Source organism: Ceratotherium simum, chromosome 30, assembly GCF_057802395.1.
Source record: "Ceratotherium simum simum isolate JZ-2026a chromosome 30, ASM5780239v1, whole genome shotgun sequence".
NCBI lineage: Eukaryota > Metazoa > Chordata > Mammalia > Perissodactyla > Rhinocerotidae > Ceratotherium > Ceratotherium simum.
In genome coordinates this window covers 2,205,288-2,219,434 of record NC_141929.1, presented here as the reverse complement: position 1 = coordinate 2,219,434, position 14,147 = coordinate 2,205,288, and the positions used below count along the sequence as shown (strand labels likewise).

Here is a 14,147-nt window from a genome sequence, read left to right as displayed (position 1 = left end):
CCCTCTCCCCCTGCTTCCCAGGGACCCCTTGGTCAGTCTGGCAGGACCCTTTCCTCTTGTCTCTCAAGGTGCCATCGGAGCTGAGCCCCGTCCCCTAAGGACGGTGGCCTTTGTACCAGCTGCTTCCATTCCCGTCCTGCCATGGCCTTCACAGGAGCCACGAAGCCCCACTGCTCCCTACTCACTTCTGTCTTTTCCTTGCAGGCTCCACTCAGGACCATGAGAGCAGGCTTCTCCGAGGCCCCCCGAGGGGTGAGGATGGCCACCCAGCCCACTCCCTGCAGCCCCCCTCGGACCACTGCATCCTCCTAGCGCCCAGACGGAGGGGCCATGCCTGGGGAACAGCCCCGTGGAGCGCTGCCCCCAACCGTGACGGGAGACCTGCAGCCCTGCCGAGTGGCTGGTGGCACAGGGGGCCCCTCCCAGCCCCCCGGCGAAGGCAGTGCCCCAGCCAGCAGGACCGCCAAGGCCACGGGCATTGGGGCCCAGGCCAGGGAGCCCCCCGAGACCCAGCTGTGGCAGGCCGGGGAGGGGGAGCCCAAGGCCCCGCTCCTGAGAACCCAGTCCCTCAGCAGCCCCCCTGGGAAAGGCGGCAGCCCCCGGGCCCTGCAAGGGAGGAGCCAGGCGCAGGCTCGCATGCGGCGGGCGGGCAGGGCTGACAGCAGCCCTCGGCAGCTCTACAGCCTGAGCATCACGGGCCTGAGGGCCAGACCCGCCCTGGATGAGACCCCCAAGGACCCACAGCACGAGGCCCCTCGACCCCCAGAGGCAGAGGCCCCGCCTGCCCCAGACAAGCTCAGCTTCCAAAGGTGCTTCCAGGAGACCCCCTCCAGCTTTACTTCCACCAACTATACCTCACAGAGCGCCACCCCCAGGCCCCCACCCCTTCGGGCCCCCCAGAGCAGCAACAGCAGCCCCTGCAGGCCAGCCTCCTACTCAGAATTCCAGGCCAGCGGGCCCGACGCCTGGCCTTCCGCTGCTGAGAACAGCTTCCCAGGTGCTAGTTTTGGGGTCCCCTCTACCGAGCCGGAGCCTTTTCCCAAAAGTGGCAGCCCTGGTGGGGTCTCCTTCCAGTTCCCCCTCCCGGCGCTGCACAGGGCCGGCCCAAAACCTTTCCCTGAGGACACGGCCGAGTACGCCGAGAGGGCACTGGTGTTTGCCTTCCACCCGCCTCGGGGAGCATGGCCGGAGGAGGCGGTGGGCACGGGCCCGGCCTACCCCCTGCCCGCTCGGCCTGCACCCCCACCCCCACCCTGCTACCCCCGCCCGCCCGGCAGCCTCGAGGCCCCCAGCGACCTCGCCGGTGCTCTCCCCGCCACTGGTGCTGCTCACCCGGCCCCCAGCCCCTTCCTGGAGAGCATGGCCACCTTCCCGGACAGTGTGCACAAGAGCCTGACCAGAGCCCTCCCCGAGAGACCGCCTTCAGCCCCCGATGGGCCCCAGAGGCACATTCCTGGGCAGGCGTATGGAAGCCCTGGAGCCAGCAGGGTGAGCACCAGCCCAGGGTCTCTGGACACAGAGCTAGCCGCCCCAGGCCCCTCGCCCAGCAGGCTGCCCCAGCTATGGGACCCTTCCGCAGCCCCTTACCCCACCCCTGCCCTGGGCTCCCCGGCCACCACCAGGAATGCGTTCTTTGAAGGCCAGCCCAGCCCAGGCCAGCAGCTCGGGCTCCCCCAGAGTCCCCCTCTGCCCTGGCCCCAGGCCCTCCCGGCTGTCAGGCCCGGCCCCCACCGAATGGAAATGCTGAGCCGGCTGCCCTTACCCCCAGGGGTCGCAGAGTGGCAGGGGGGCAGCCAGGGAGCCCTGGGTGCTGCCAGCAAGACGCCGGGGCCCGGGGAAAAGCTGGCTGTCCTGAGAAACAGCCCCGGCCATCACGGCGGCAGCTCCCCTGGGCTATTCACCTACAACGGGCTGAAGGACCCCGCAGCCCAGCCCCTGTTCTTTGGGGTAGTCCAGCCCCAGGTCTCACCCCGAGGGACCCCTGGCCTGCCCCCACCCAGGGTGGTGGGAGCCTCTCCCAGTGAGTCCCCGCTGCCCTCGCCCGCCACCACCACGGCTGGCAGCAGCACCTGCTCCTCGCTCTCACCGCTGTCCGGCAGCCCCGCCAACCCCAGCTCAGAGGAGAGCCAGCTCCCGGGCCCGCTCAGGCCCTCCACTTTCTACCACCCCCCCACTCATCCCCAGGAGACCAGCAGCCCCTTCCCTTCCCCTGAGCCCTCGCACACCCTCCCCATCCACTACCAGCCAGAGCCGGTCAAGACCTTCCCGTTCCCCACAGAGGGGCTGGGGGCCAAGGGCGCCTTCAAATGCCTGGAGGAGGCCCCGTTCCCCAGCACAGGCCCCGAGGTGGGCAGCAGGGGGCTGGAGGGCTTCCCCCGGGACCCCCCCCCCTACTCTGCCCACCACTTCCCCCTCAGCAGTGCCAGCCTGGACCAGCTGGACGTGCTGCTCACCTGCAGGCAGTGCGACCGGAACTACAGCAGCCTAGCCGCCTTCCTGGAACACCGGCAGTTCTGCAACCTGCTTCTGGCCAGAGCCAAGGATGGCCACCAGCAGCCCCCAGGGCTCCCCATGCCCCCCGCCGCCCCCTCCGCACTGACCACCCCCAGGGCACTGGCCAGTGGGAGCCCAAGCCTGCTCAACCACACCAAGATGGTCCCCTTCCTGCTTGGTGGGGACGTCCAGACAGACGGCAAAGACGACCCCCTGAGGACGAGTTTCTTGCCTGGCCTGTCTGCTGGCCCCTTCCCGCTCCCTGCTGCAGACCTGGACCTGGAGGACGAAGCCAAGCTGGACAGCCTCATCACCGAGGCGCTCAACGGCCTGGAGTACCAGTCAGACACCCCTGAGATCGACAGCAGCTTCATTGACGTCTTCACTGACGAAGAACCTTCCGGCCCCAGAGGGCCCAGTGCTGGGCAGCCCCCCAAGATCAGGGTGGGGGCAGCGCCAGAGAGCAAAGCCCAGCCCCCGCTCCCAGCCATGGCTTCCCCACTGGACCCCCAGACCACCTGCCCTGGGGACAGGGACTACCCAGCCCATAATAGGCCCAAAACCCGCTCCCTGGGCCCAGCACCTGCGGAAGCAGACGGGGCCAGCCCGGCCAGCCAGCAGAGGAGAGGGAAGCGGTTTAAGTTTCGGAAAGAGCTAGACACAGCCAACACCACCAAGAGGCTGGGCAGGGGCGCCAGAGCCACCCACCCAAGACAGAGGAGGAAGGGTGACAGGGCTGAGCCGCTCATGACCTGCCCCGGGAACCTCAGAACCCAAGCCCCCGACAGCCACACAGATCCCAATGGACGGGCCCTCCCGCTGGAGACCAGGAGCTCCAAGCGCCTCCGACTGTCCCCCAGGAAGGATTCCAGGAGGAGGAAGGCACAGGGCGGCACCTGGAGCAAGGAGCTCATCCACAAGATCGTGCAGCAGAAGAACAAGCTGCACCGGCAGCCGGCACAGAGCAGCCACTGCTCCCTGGTGAGCGCGAGGCCCCCGCGCGGCCCCACGGACGGCGGGCTCCAGGAGTATGACTATGCCTCCGAGTCTGAGGAGGAGGACAGCTCGCGGCCCCGGGGCTCCCGCCTCAGAGGCCGGCCCCGCCATGGCGGCTGGCGGTGGCAGCGAGGCGAGAAGAGGAAGGAAGTGGACTTGACGCCAGGCCCCAGAGAGGGTGGAGAGCAGCAGAAGCCCAGGAAAGCCGTGAGGCAGGATGCCACGAAGGGCAGGGGCTCCCAGACCCCCGAAGAGCCGGGCAGGCCTTGCTCAGGCCCCAGCGAGAGCCTCGAGACCCAGGGCCCACCGCAAAGCCCAGAGTCCCGAGCAGGCCCTCAGGAGAGAGGCCCGAAGTGTCTCCAGCAGGTTCCCACGAGCCCCAAGACCGCCGAGGAAAACCATCCGTCGCTGGACTTCCCTCAAGAGACCAAGAACCCTGAAACTGCTGACAAGCTTCCCCCAGACGCCACAGCACTTCTCAGAGAGGTTTCTCGCTCTTCTCCGGCCACCTGTGCAGGAGGAAGACCCCCAGCCCCAGAGCGACCACAGCCCGGCAGAGAGGACATCGTGGTACCCCGCAGGAGCTCACCAGCACCAGGTGCGGGCCATCTGCTGGGTGCCCCCCAGTGCATGGAGCCGCTCATCTCCCGTGACACAGAGGACCCCCCTGCCTACCTGCCAGGAGAATTGCTGGTGCCCGTTGCTAACGCCACCAACGCTGCCTTCCCCGAACCCAGCACCCTGTTTTTGAAGACTCCTGATCTTGGTTGTGACCCTGCTCTTTTTAACAGAGACCCCGTGGGGGTTCCAGTTGCCAAAAAGCGGCCTCAGCCCTACAGCCGCTCCCCCAGCGAATTGTTCCTTGAAGCCAAAGACCTGGCTAGCTGTCTCCACGAAGACCTGTACTCCAAGCCGTTGGCTCGGCACACTACGCCAGCCAGCAGCATGCACCTTCACCAGGACACTGCAGATGCCAGCTCCCTCAAGCCAAACTTGCCCAGGAGACCACCCTACACGGCCAACACAGACCCAGGCGAAGCCAAATCACCAGTGACCTTGGAGTCCCCGCCCCTCTTCCCAGGGCTGTCTGTGGATGGCTTCGACCCGCCGATCTACAGCAGCCTGTCTGGAAGTGGGGATGCTCACTCACCGTCTGCGTGTGCCCACCCTCCCCTAAGGAAACCCCCATCAGACCCACCATACCCCTCGTTTCTGCCCGAGAAGGGCTGGTCCCTGCTGGAGGACACGTGCCTGATGCTGCCCAGCCACGTGGGCCATTTTCCTGACCTCTCAGCGGAAAAGGCATTCAGTAAAAAGTGTCCCAGTGCAGGGACAGGGGCGGCCAGCCCTCCCCCTTTGCCCAGCAAGGTCAGCGATTGTGGCGTTGCTTTTATGAGCAACCTGTCTGAGGACGAGTTAGAGATCAAGAGGTTGGTCACCGAGTTAGAAAGTCAACTGAAAAGTGAAGACACGCACACGGCCCCAGGAGAGCTGCGCGGTGCTGAGCACGTGGGTGCGGTGCATGCAGGTGCGGGGACCCCTCTGCCCGTCCCCCAAGCTGCCCCTCCTCATGAGGACGCGCTCTCCACAGCCGAATTCACCGGGCTTGGGGAGTTGAGTCCACACCCAGAAGGGGCAGAGAGAGCCGTGGCCGCCACGGAGGGGACTCTGGGGAGCCCCCAGGAGGAACGGCCCTCATTCCACACGAGAGAAGCAGCCCTTCCCCCCGGTTCCCACGAAGACGTGGCTTCAGGAGCTCCCTTCAGCCCTACTGGGGCCAGCCTCAGTTTCCAGCCAGTGCAGAAAGCCAGAGCATCCGAGACGGGGTCCCCCAAGACAGAAAGGGACTGTGGGGTCCACCCGGAAGTCCCCAGCCCCAGAGAGCCGCACAAGCCCCCATTGGACGTGGGAAGGTCAGCCAAGTGCAGCCCAAGCTGTGAGCCTTTACTTCCTAAAAATAACAGGGCCCCCAAAATCCATGGAAGCGAAGCCCTCCTGCTGCCCCTCCCTGGCACACAGGGACGAGGGCTCCTGCCCCCAGGAGCCTGCAAGGCACACGGGCCCTGCCGAGACCCCCCCGAGCTGGAAGCGTTCAGCAGCCCTATTGCCCATCTGGCACCTGACTTGGCCTTTCAGGGTGCCAGGATTCTGTCTCTGGGTGCCACCCCACCTTCTGGTGCCAGTCACCACAATGCCCCCAAGGGACACTCTGTAAGCAGTGCAGGCAGGCTGGAAGAAGCGGGGCGCCTCCACCCTGTGGCAGGGGGCCCTGGCTTTGAGAGTGACAAGGAGCTTGTACTAGTGGGGGCCGCCCCGAGTCCTGCCTGTGTGCCTGACCCCAGTCCTGGCAGGAGACCCCGGGACCCAGCTGCGAGCCCCCTACATCAGCTCCAGCTCCTGGTGGCCAGAGCGGCTGAGAGAGAAGATGATGCCCGGGGCTCACAGGGGCCCCCGCCTGCCAATGCCCAGAGCCCTCAGTGCAATGACCCCTCAGATCTGGAAGGGGACAGTGTGGAAGGTGGGAACTTGGCCTGCAGCCCCACCCAGGGCTCCCTTGGGGGTGTGCCGATGACAGCTGTCCCTGCAGTGGCCGGACGTCAGCCGGGGCCAGAGGCAGATGGACATCTGGGCGTGCTCGGCCAGGCTGAGAAGCCCAGGGGCCAAGGCCAAGCCAGCCAGCTGCAGCCAGATAATGGGGGGAGCCCGGGGGGGCCGGGTGACCCCACCACAGCCAATGCCAGTCCTGAAGTTGCTCCGGCCAGGCCGGCTGGGGGTGCAGACCAGCTAGGGGGACAACTCCAGGAAAGCAGGGTGGCTTTGGGCCTTCAGGACGAGGCACAGGCTGCCCCAAGCCCCACGTCCTCTGATGCGGAATCTTTGGTCCCAGCCTTGGCAGCAGCCCACGCCCAAAGTGGGTCTGAGGACCAGACTCAAGAGGAGGCAGCTGGCCCAGGCCTTGAGAAGCATTTGCTGCTCGCTGGGGAGAGCCCAGCGTCCCCCATCAGCGACCTGGCCAGCTGTGACCCCTCACTCGCTTCCGCGGCTACCTCTGTTCCCTGCGGCCTTGAGCACCCAACCCAGGAAGACCCTCCGTCAGCTCCTTCAGGTGAACTGAGGGGGCTGCTCCCAGCGTCTCCATCCTGCGGGGACCCTACCAGCCCACAGCATCTGCCAGCACCTTCTCCTGTCCAGACACCTCCAAAAAGGGCCGACTGCACCCCAGCCCCCACTCACCCATCTTTGAGGACAAGCCCCTGTGGCCTCAAGGAAAGCCTAGCTCACTGGCCCCTCCTGGGGGACCGCAGCCCCCTGGAAGACCCTCCCACAGGCCAGCCCAGCTTCATCAGTGTCCTCGCTCCCCCCCATGGGGCGGACCGCCCTGAAGGCCGCATGCCAAGAATCCTAGAGGGTTCCAGGAAAGAGGAGCCGAGAGCATCTCCTGCCTGTGCCTCCCCGCCACCCCCAGTGAGGGCCGTCTCCCCAAGAGTGACCATCAAGGCCACTGAACTGCCTGCCATTCTTGCCACAGATGGCATGGGGGCAGTCAGAGGCCCCAGGGCCGAGTGGCCAGACCACCACAGCAGGGGAGCCCCGCCCCACACCAGCCCCAACAAGATGTCCAAGGGCCCCTCCTCAGAGCCCCCAGGAAACAGAGAAGGCCACAGCGTCCCCACTGTACCCGCTGACCCTTGCACACAGGAGGCCGCAGCACCAGATCCCCACGCCTGCCTGGAAGGCGAGGCAAGGGCCAGCCCCCAGGGACAGGAGGTCCTGGAGACACCTGGGGCTGGACGCTCTGGCATTACAAGGGTGTCCGAAGATGGCACCAGACGCCCAACGGTCAGCTTTACTTCCACAGAGCTCCGCCTGGGCAGAGCCGTGTCCCTCAGCAGCACGGCCAGCGACTCCAGACCCGGCTCCCTGCAAAGCCTCAGAAATGTCCTCCACCAGTCACCCCAGGGGGACCCCATCAGTCTCCAGGACCCCAGACAGAAGCCTCGTGGCTTTAAAAAGAAGCCTGTGTCCACTGAGAACGGCCACTGGAAGGACCAAGCCCCCAGTGGGCGGCCCGTGACCTGTGAGGTCTGCTTGGCCTCCTTCTGCTCCGGACCGGGCCTGAGCCGCCACAGAGCCAGGAAACACAGGCTGCACAGGGGGGCTGCCTCCCAGCCAAGCCCACCAGCCCCACCCACCTCCCAGCCTGGGGACCCCGAAGCCCAGACGTGCCACCCCCAGGGGAAGAAAAGCCGCCGGGCATCTGGGAAGGAGAAACTGAGGCACTCGCTGAGTGGCCCCAGCCGCACTCTTGGGCCGCCTCCTGTCCAGGGCTCTGCAGCTCCTGAGGGTGCCCAGGGTCCCGAGACGTCCAAGGGCCTTAGACAGCGGCTCTGTGTTCTGGGAACACCAGGCTGTCCCCCAAGCCGGGAACCACACTCCCCAGGCCTGGTCACGCAAGGGGTGGATGTGGGGGCTGCAGAGCCCAGGAAACGGGACCAGCTGGAGAAGAAGGAGCCCCGTCCCAAACCAGCAGGGAAGGGAGGAGGCCAGAGGCGGGCCAGAGTGCCCACAGACGTCCCCAGCGAGGCAGGGGGGAGGTCAAATAAGAAAGCGAGGAAGCCCAGAGTGAGAAGGTTCCGGGAGGAGAGCGGTCCTCCAGTCTCTGCTGATGTGATTTCAGATACCAGCAGCTGGAATCCATCAACTGTGATTGCCAGTTACCCAGCCCTCCCGAGCCGCCGCGTCTCACCAGAGGCAGAGCAGGAGACCGAGGTCGCACAGCCGCCTCCCATGGCCACAGACCCAAAGGAGACGCCTCTACAGAAGTCACCCGGGGACTGGGTGGCCCATCCAAGGAGGACAGAGGGGGCGCCTCCTAGAGAAGGGCCAGGGGCGCGGAAGGCAGCCTTGGCGAGGAGGTGCTGGGGTCCCAGAGAAACAAGGACGTCGGGGGTCTGCAAAGAGCCTGCCGGGGACAGCAGAGCTGCTGAGAGCAGGTCAGGGCACGGTGTCTGGGAGGGGCACAGGCCTCCCTCGGGCCCCCCAGGCCCTCTCGAGACTTGTGATTCTGAAGAAGGCAGCACCATCAGCAGTCACCTCCAGGGCTCCCTGCACGACCCAGAAGATGGGGTCCAGGAGCGTGAGGGTGCCGCTCCCAAAGCCCCCAGCCCGGGTCTCGGGGACCCTCTGAGTGTATTTGATGATGAGGCCTCCTTTTCCCAGCTCTTCCCTCTGGGTGACCGCTGGACCAGGAAGAAGAACCCCCGTGTCTACGGGAAGCGCGGGAAAAAGCTGAAGCCCCCGCTGCCACCCCTGGAGCCCGGCCACGAGGTGGGGAGCAGCACAGCCCCGTCCTCCCACCTGCCCACAGACCTCAGCGACTCAGGCTCGCTCTGCCTGTCTCACGAGGACCCCTGGGGCGACGAGGCCACAGCTCTGCCCGAGTCCTTCCTCCTGGAGGGCTTCCTCAGCAGCAAGGTGCCTGGCATTGACCCCTGGGCCCCTCACCCATGGGCCCTGGAGCCCGGCCCGGAGGCAGGCTGTGCCGAGGACCACCAGGCAGAGAGCATCCCCAAGCTGCACATGGTCCCGGCGGCCTGGCGAGGGCTGGAGCCGCGGGCCCCCACCGGAGAGACGGCCTCTCCTCTTGGAAGCGTGAGCCCCGAGCCCCCCAACCTGGAGCAAGAACGCTATGACAGCGGGCTCCCCGGGAACACCGTGGGTCTCGAGACGCTCAGCGCCAAGCTTGAGATGCAAGACCTGTGCTTCCTGGGACCCTGCGAAGACCCTGCGGGTCTCCCGGGCACGAGCTTCCTAGACTTCAAGGCCACAGCGAACTCCCAGGAGCCACCAGGCAAAAGGACAGAGGAGGCGGCCGGGGCCAGAAGGGCCCCAGGCAGAGACGGGCAAGCCAAGGCCAGGAGGGCGCCCTACAAGTGCAGGGTGTGCTTCCAGCGCTTCCACGGCCTGGGCGAGCTGGACCTCCACAAGCTGGCCCACAGCCCCTCGCCGCCCCCCACCTGCTACATGTGCGTGGAGCGCAGGTTCGGCTCCCGCGAGCTGTTGCGGGAGCACCTGCAGGAGAAGCACCCGCAGAGCAAGGCGGGGCTGTGGGTCTGCGGCATGTGCCTGAGGGAGCTGGCGGATGTCTGGATGTACAATGAGCACCTGCGGGAGCACGCCGCGCGGTTCGCCCGCGAGGGGCAAGCGCGGAGGTCCCTGGGGGCCCTGCCTGGATGCTGGGAGGGGGACAGCTCTGTCACACACTTCCTGAGCAGCATCATGGGGCAGGCGTCCAAACCCCACAGGGGCACGCGCTCGATTGGCAAGACAAACGGGGCCCCCATGGAGGCCTCGGGGCACGAGCCTGGAGCCGAGAAAGAGTTCCCGACGGAGAGGGCCAAACCCAAGGCCCAGGCCAACAACTCAAACCAAGATGGCGCCTTGGTCAACGGCAACGTGATAGTCTGCACGAACCCCGCTCCACCCAGCAGCTGCGCCAAGACGTCCCCCAGCCCATCCCCCGACCCCTGCTCCAATAGCGAGCCCCTCCTCCAGGCTGTCCCGGTGCACCAGGACTGCAAGGACCCCTCCCGCGACTGCCACCACTGCGGGAAGCGGTTCCCCAAGCCCTTCAAGCTGCAGCGCCACCTGGCGGTGCACAGCCCGCAGCGCGTCTACCTGTGCCCCCAGTGCCCGCGGGTCTACCCAGAGCACCGCGAGCTGCGCGCGCACCTGGGTGGTGAGCACGGGGTGCGGGAGGAGCTGGAGCTGCCGCACACCCCGCTGTACGCCTGCGAGCTCTGCGCCAACGTCACGCACATCAGCAAGCGGTCCTTCGTCTGCAGCTCCTGCAACTACACCTTCGCCAAGAAGGAGCAGTTCGACCGACACATGGACAAACACCTGAGGAGGGGGCAGCAGCCCTTCACGTTCCGCGGCGTGCGGAGGCCGGGCGCCCCCGGGCGGCAGGCTCCAGACCGCGAGGGCACGCTGCCCAGCAAACGGCGCAGGGTGGCCGTGCCCAGCAGCGCCCCCAGGCCCGGTGTGGACGGGCCTCTGTCCCAGAGCAGCAGCTCCGCCCTGAGCGAGGGGTCCCTCCCAGCCCTGCTCGGGCCCTGCCCGGATGCAGCTCCTGGCACCACCGAGGGGCAGCCCGGAAGCCCAGAGAGGCCTGGAGACCCTGTGGGCCACCCAGTTGGGGGAGGCAGTCTGCCCTCTGACCTCCAAGAGCTCCTGCCCCCGTCTCTGTCTCCTTTCCCGGCAGCCTCGGCTGATGGCAAAGATGGCCACAAGCCGGACGGAGCCATGGAGAGCTCCGAAGACGAGGTGTCCCCAGGCAGCCCTGGGCCTCTTCTCCAGCAGCCTCTCCCACTGAGGGAGTCTCTGCCCCGACCGGGGGCCAGAGACGAAGACGTAGAGGAAAAGAGGGCTGCTGACCCCTTCTCAGGGAAACGCAGGACCTGGAGTGCCCCTGGCCACTGTGCCCCTGACCATTGCCCAGAAGCCCCCTGCCTGCTCCGGCAAGAGAAGCGGGTGTCCACATGCCACATGACGCCTGACGGGGGCACAGGGAGCCCCTCGCACAAGGGCAGTGCCACCAAGCCTAGGGGCTGCCAGAGTTCATCAAAGGACAGGTCAGCCTTGTCCACCCCCAGCAGAGCGCCCAAGTTTCCCGTGCAACCGAAGAAGGCCATGGCCAGCCCGATAACCGGAGAGCCAGCCTGTGGCACTGAGGACAGGCCAAAGCCCCCCACTCTCAACGCCAGGCCAGGCCCCAGTTACCAGGGCATTGGAGGCCTGCGGCACGGCACCAAGACAGCGGGGGGCAGCCAGCCCCAGCCGGCCAGTGGGCAGCTCCAAAGTGAGACGGCCACTACCCCAGCCAAGCCCGATTGCCCAGGCCAGAGCCCTGCCCCAGACAAGCCCCTCCCTCGAGCTCCAGCTAGGGGCTTCCCCAAGGGACTGAGGGAAGCTGGTGACCGGGGACCCCAAAGGAGCCTGGGCCCCAGGGAGGGCAGGGAGGGTGGTGAGAAGAAGAGAAAAGGCCGGGTCCCGGGGCCGAGCAGGAGTGAAGGTGGGGGGGGCTTGGGGAGAGCCCCCTCGGTCCCTGACAGGCCCCCCCGGGCCCCCCGAAAGCAAGCAACTCCCAGCCGCGTGCTCCCCGCCAAGCCCAGGCCCAGCAGCCAGAACAGCAGGACGCCCCCCCAGCTCTGGGAGCCCAGAAAGGCAGAGCCCGGCCATGCCCACGGGGACGTCAGACACAGCAAGGAGGGGCTGGGCAAGGCTTTCCCCCCGGCGAGACCCCTGCACAGGCCCCCCAAGCGGGGCAGAGCTGTCCACGGTGCTGAACCTGCCACCTCCCGCTCCTGTCGGACGGCGGAATCCCAGAATGACCTCCTCAGCCAGCTCTTCGGGCAGAGACTAACCAGCTTCAAGATCCCTTTTAAAAAGGACCCTTCTGAGTAATTTATAGGAGCAAGTGAGTGCCTGGGAGCAGGTCTGGGGCACGAACCCAGCGAATGGGGAACTCCCGTCTACGCTGCCAAACCAGTTCTCTGCTCTGAGATGGTGCGCTTAGTGGCCACATCTTAATCCACCTGACTTACCATACCAATGCTCAGACTTTGGTGTTAGAGCTGAGACTGTGCTGCTTTGAGCAAGGCCTGGGGTGGACAGCAACCCCTTTCTAGCTGGAAGGTGAGGGTGAGAGATGGGCCAGCTGCAGCCTCTTTGAGACCACACAGCTGTTTCCTCGGTACCAGCTCACCGGCCCCCCCTCCCGCCCCATGTGCCCCCTTGCGGAGGCACAGTAGCCACAGAACGCCCCGTTTGAAGGTTTGCACAGGGTTCCCCTGCATGTCCTCTAGCAGAGAAGTAAGTGGAGGCAGCAGCCAGTCAGATGGTGGCAGGCTCCCTCTTAGTCTTGTTGCTGCTGTTCCTGGAATTCCAAAGTGACCTTAGAAATCAAACAAGGGGACAGGGCTCTCCACCATTCGTGAGCCACACAGCCCTCCAGAACACAACAGGCCTTCTCTGACCACAGGGTCGTGCCGTTCACTGTCCATGCTGCCGAGGAAAACAGCAGTCTCCAGTGCACCTTGTGCCCCGGGGACCGGGCTCCCATCCAGGACACGGAGAAAGCTGTGCATCAGCAGCACCCCCCCACCCCGTCCTCCCTCCCCACCCCCCACAGCCCCCCAGTCTCTGCCGTTGCCCTTTGTAGAGCCTTCCTCTCACATGGAGCACTCGGCTGCAAGTATCAGCAATCCTACTCTGAAGTTTCTGGTGCTATTTCATGATGTAATGTGAATACAGGCTTCCTTGGTTTGTTTTCCCTGGGGAATCGGGCGGGGAGACAGGGTAGGGAGGCTCGAGGGGGCTGCACGGAGGCCCACGGAGCAGCCCGAGAAGTCCTTCACTGGCTCCCAGCCGCCGGCAGGCTCCAGCCCTGCGGTCGCGGTTGGAGCAGCTGGATGGGACACTCAGGGCCGGAGGGTGGTGCTGCCTCCCGGTCGGGGAGGCGTCTCATGCACTGCCGTGGCCCGGGGTCAGCCCGCACGTCCTTCTCACAGAACCGTGTCTTCAAAGGGCGCGGGAGGGTGGAGAGGCTCCTTCTACTCTTGGGGATCCCCAAGGCTCGTGGTTCGTTAGGTTCTGGTTTTTGTTTTTACCTTGGGTGCAATGTGTGTGTCAGAAGTTTCTATTTCAGTGTTTCTAAAGAGACCAAATTGGGCCCCAATCACCTTTCTAGAAGGTGTTTGTGCCCCTCAGAACTCTTTTTGTGCTGATAAATAAACGTGGGGCCTCTGAGGCTGCACCGTACGAATCACGGCAGACGCATCCTGGCCAATATATTCCCGCTATTTTCACAGAAGCCTCCAGCCGCGGCCTCCATGCTCCCACCAGCCCCGCCCTGCCGCCCAGGAGCCCAGGACCTGGCTCAGAAAGCCTTGGCTTCCACTGTCACTTCCATGCTGTCCCCAGGGCACCTGTCCCTGCAGAGCGGCCCCCAAGCAGCAGTGCAGCCCCACCACCCCCAGATTTGTGAACATGGCGCAGCCTCCTTTGTTTCCAAGCGTCACAGCTCTAGGCTGGGCCTTTGGGGAGCAGAGGAGAGAGAATAAGTGTCAGGAAATAATTAGCAGGGCTCAGTTTAGGGGGTCCCCGGAAGGCAGCAGAGACTGCAGGAGGGGTCAAACCAGGAGACCCTCCCCCACTGGAGGCTCACACCCCCGGGGCCCACCATGTCCTGAAGACCCCTCAAGGCCTGGAGAGCAGGGGGAGCTGTCCAGAGGCAGGCACCATCCTGTCCTGACCCTGACGGCCACCTGGGCCTGGGCACAAGGGGCCGCTCAGAGCAGGACCCCACCAACCCGTGCTCAGGAGGGGAGCCCCGCCCAGCCCTGTCCACAGGGAGGGGGACCCCACGTGTGAAACCACACCTGGGGTCTCGTCGCTGCCCCACCCGGACACTCCCCCGCCAGCCCCTGCTCACCATCGTCCACCGTTTCTCTCCCTCAGAGCAGTTCCCTCTGCCAGGAGCCCTTCCCAGTTCCTCTCCCTCTGTCTCAGCCCCTCCTGTCGATGCACACCCAGCCCTGGGTGGGCCACCACGAGGGACTCAGGGAGGGCCTGGCCGCCTGCACTGACACACCAAC

The 14,147-nt window shown here is 65.8% G+C and overlaps 1 protein-coding gene across 3 annotated transcripts; it reads left to right on the top strand.

Moving 5' to 3' along the window:
• Positions 1–289: 289 nt before the first annotated feature.
• ZNF469 (zinc finger protein 469) lies at positions 290–12,557 on the top strand. 3 transcript variants are annotated; one of them, XM_087419816.1, is made up of 4 exons: positions 290–3,434; positions 3,480–5,007; positions 5,104–8,483; positions 8,514–12,557. In XM_087419816.1, the coding sequence occupies exons 1-4, from the start codon at positions 331–333 to the stop codon at positions 11,953–11,955; spliced, it is 11,454 nt and encodes a 3,817-aa protein (XP_087275942.1). In that variant the 5' UTR covers positions 290–330; the 3' UTR covers positions 11,956–12,557. The 3 variants fall into 3 exon arrangements, with proteins under 3 accessions (XP_087275942.1, XP_087275941.1, XP_087275940.1); XM_087419815.1 differs by having other exon boundaries at positions 290–3,736; positions 3,878–12,557; XM_087419814.1 differs by having other exon boundaries at positions 290–4,987; positions 5,081–12,557.
• The last annotated feature ends 1,590 nt before the right edge of the window (positions 12,558–14,147 follow it).

Bases quoted from the DNA above. Each gene is read 5' to 3' on its own strand.
- ZNF469 (XM_087419814.1), top strand. From the start codon at position 331: ATGCCTGGGGAACAGCCCCGTGGAGCGCTGCCCCCAACCGTGACGGGA. The intron at 4,988-5,080 runs GTGCTGAGCACG...CGCTCTCCACAG, and splicing joins GGCCCCAGGAGAGCTGCGCG to CCGAATTCACCGGGCTTGGG.